Below are 1,589 nucleotides of genomic sequence, written 5' to 3' on the forward strand. Positions count from 1 at the left end.
GTTGCCCAGCTGTCCAGATGAGAAAAGCAATGAAAGCTCTGTGGAGAGGCCCCACTCTCAGAAGTTTTCACCTTAGGGCTCTCCATGAAACCTGGTAATGGGGCCGTCCAGGGGCCTGCCACATCAAGGTGCTCATATATGAGTTGAATGGATGGCTGACAATGAGTTTGAGCAAAGTTGTGCTTCCAGTATTAGAAGGCACTTTCCAGCCTCTCCACAGCAGCCTTGAAGATAAAAGCTGGGAGTGATGGGTGGAGGTTGAAGCCGATGTGTTGCTGGGGTCTTAGGGATCTGGGAGTCTAGGAACACAGGTAGGGGAGGGAAAGAGAGGAGAGAGCTGAGAGAAGTTGGCGGGGGAGGGAACGAGGCCCAACCTGTGCTTGGGCAGATAGACAGGGTGCAGGGCAGGATGGAAGGCTCTGGCCGGGGTGCTTGCTGGGAGGCGCTTGGACTGGAAGCGGAGGGACAAGCTGTGGTCTGCCTGTTCTGACTCCAACTTCCTACTGGTATATCAACTACCTCAGCCTTTGTACAAGGGCCAGATCTGGACAGGATCCTGCACTTAGCACATTGTTGGCTAAAACCAGTTCCTTTCTTCTTTCTTAGTATCCAGCAGAAATCAGGAAGTATGAGTACGACCCAAATTTTGCAATTCGTGGACTTCATTATGATGTGCAGCGGGTAGGTTTACTTCTCCTGTTTTTCTGTGGTTTAATGATGTTTGGAAATGAAATGTACTCTTGGTACTTTTCTTTACTGAATGGGCAAATTAGTTTTAAATTATGTTATTTGGGACTGCAGAACCAAATTATTCACATATCTTTGGATAGAATCTTCTGGAAGAAACTATGTATTAGAAAAGCATAAATGCATTTAGCTATTTAGGAGGTACTGTTTATTTCTAGTAGTCATTTTGGTGTTTTGAGGAAGAACCACTTGCCATATCTATTTTTTTCCCCTGTCTTTTGCAGATAGGCCATTTCTTTAAAGAGCTGTACAGCACATTAATTAACAAGCAACCCTTTCAGGAACGTACAGTGTGCTTCCTTGTTAGGGCAGCCTAATGTTGATAGGATTTATGACGACACCTGGAAGGCTCATGTAATATGCAAATGGTTATACATTATTTACATGTGCATATGTTTATGTTTTTAAAGGCAGTGTTAATGAAGATCGATGCTTTTCATTATATCCAGCTGGGAACTGTCTACAGGTAAGAGTAAGAGGAGATACATTTAATTTACGTGAAGTAACCAGGTGCTTTGGGTTTCAGGACCCTCTGACTGTTTAGTGATGAGGAGGGCTGCAGTGTGGATATGATTCATCCATTCACTCACTTATTCAAGAGCATTTGTTGAGGCCTGCTACCATGATAGGTGCTAAGGGCTTGGTTTGCACTGATGTCCTCAAGGAGCTCAGAGTGTGGTTGGGAAGTCATGTAAGTAAACTTGACTGCAGTTCGGAGTGACAGAGGTGATGATGGAAATGTGCTCAGAGGTGGCCAGGCACGGTGGCTCATGCCTGTAACCCCAGCACTTTGGGAGGCCGAGGCGGGTGGATCATGAGGTCAGGAGATCAAGACCATCCTG

General features: G+C 45.7%; 1 protein-coding gene across 1 annotated transcript in view; it reads left to right on the forward strand.

Annotated features, from left to right (window-relative positions):
- The window catches only part of NT5DC3 (5'-nucleotidase domain containing 3), a 65,793-nt gene that overhangs the window by 29,059 nt on the left and 35,145 nt on the right, over positions 1-1,589 (forward strand). Inside the window, exons 3-4 of the mRNA XM_011968647.1 lie at positions 607-681; positions 1,158-1,213. Coding sequence (XP_011824037.1) covers positions 607-681; positions 1,158-1,213 — 131 coding nt within the window. The remainder of the gene's footprint in view (positions 1-606; positions 682-1,157; positions 1,214-1,589) is intronic.

The sequence above is a fragment of the Mandrillus leucophaeus genome, unplaced genomic scaffold, assembly GCF_000951045.1.
Source record: "Mandrillus leucophaeus isolate KB7577 unplaced genomic scaffold, Mleu.le_1.0 Scaffold852, whole genome shotgun sequence".
NCBI classification, from domain to species: domain Eukaryota; kingdom Metazoa; phylum Chordata; class Mammalia; order Primates; family Cercopithecidae; genus Mandrillus; species Mandrillus leucophaeus.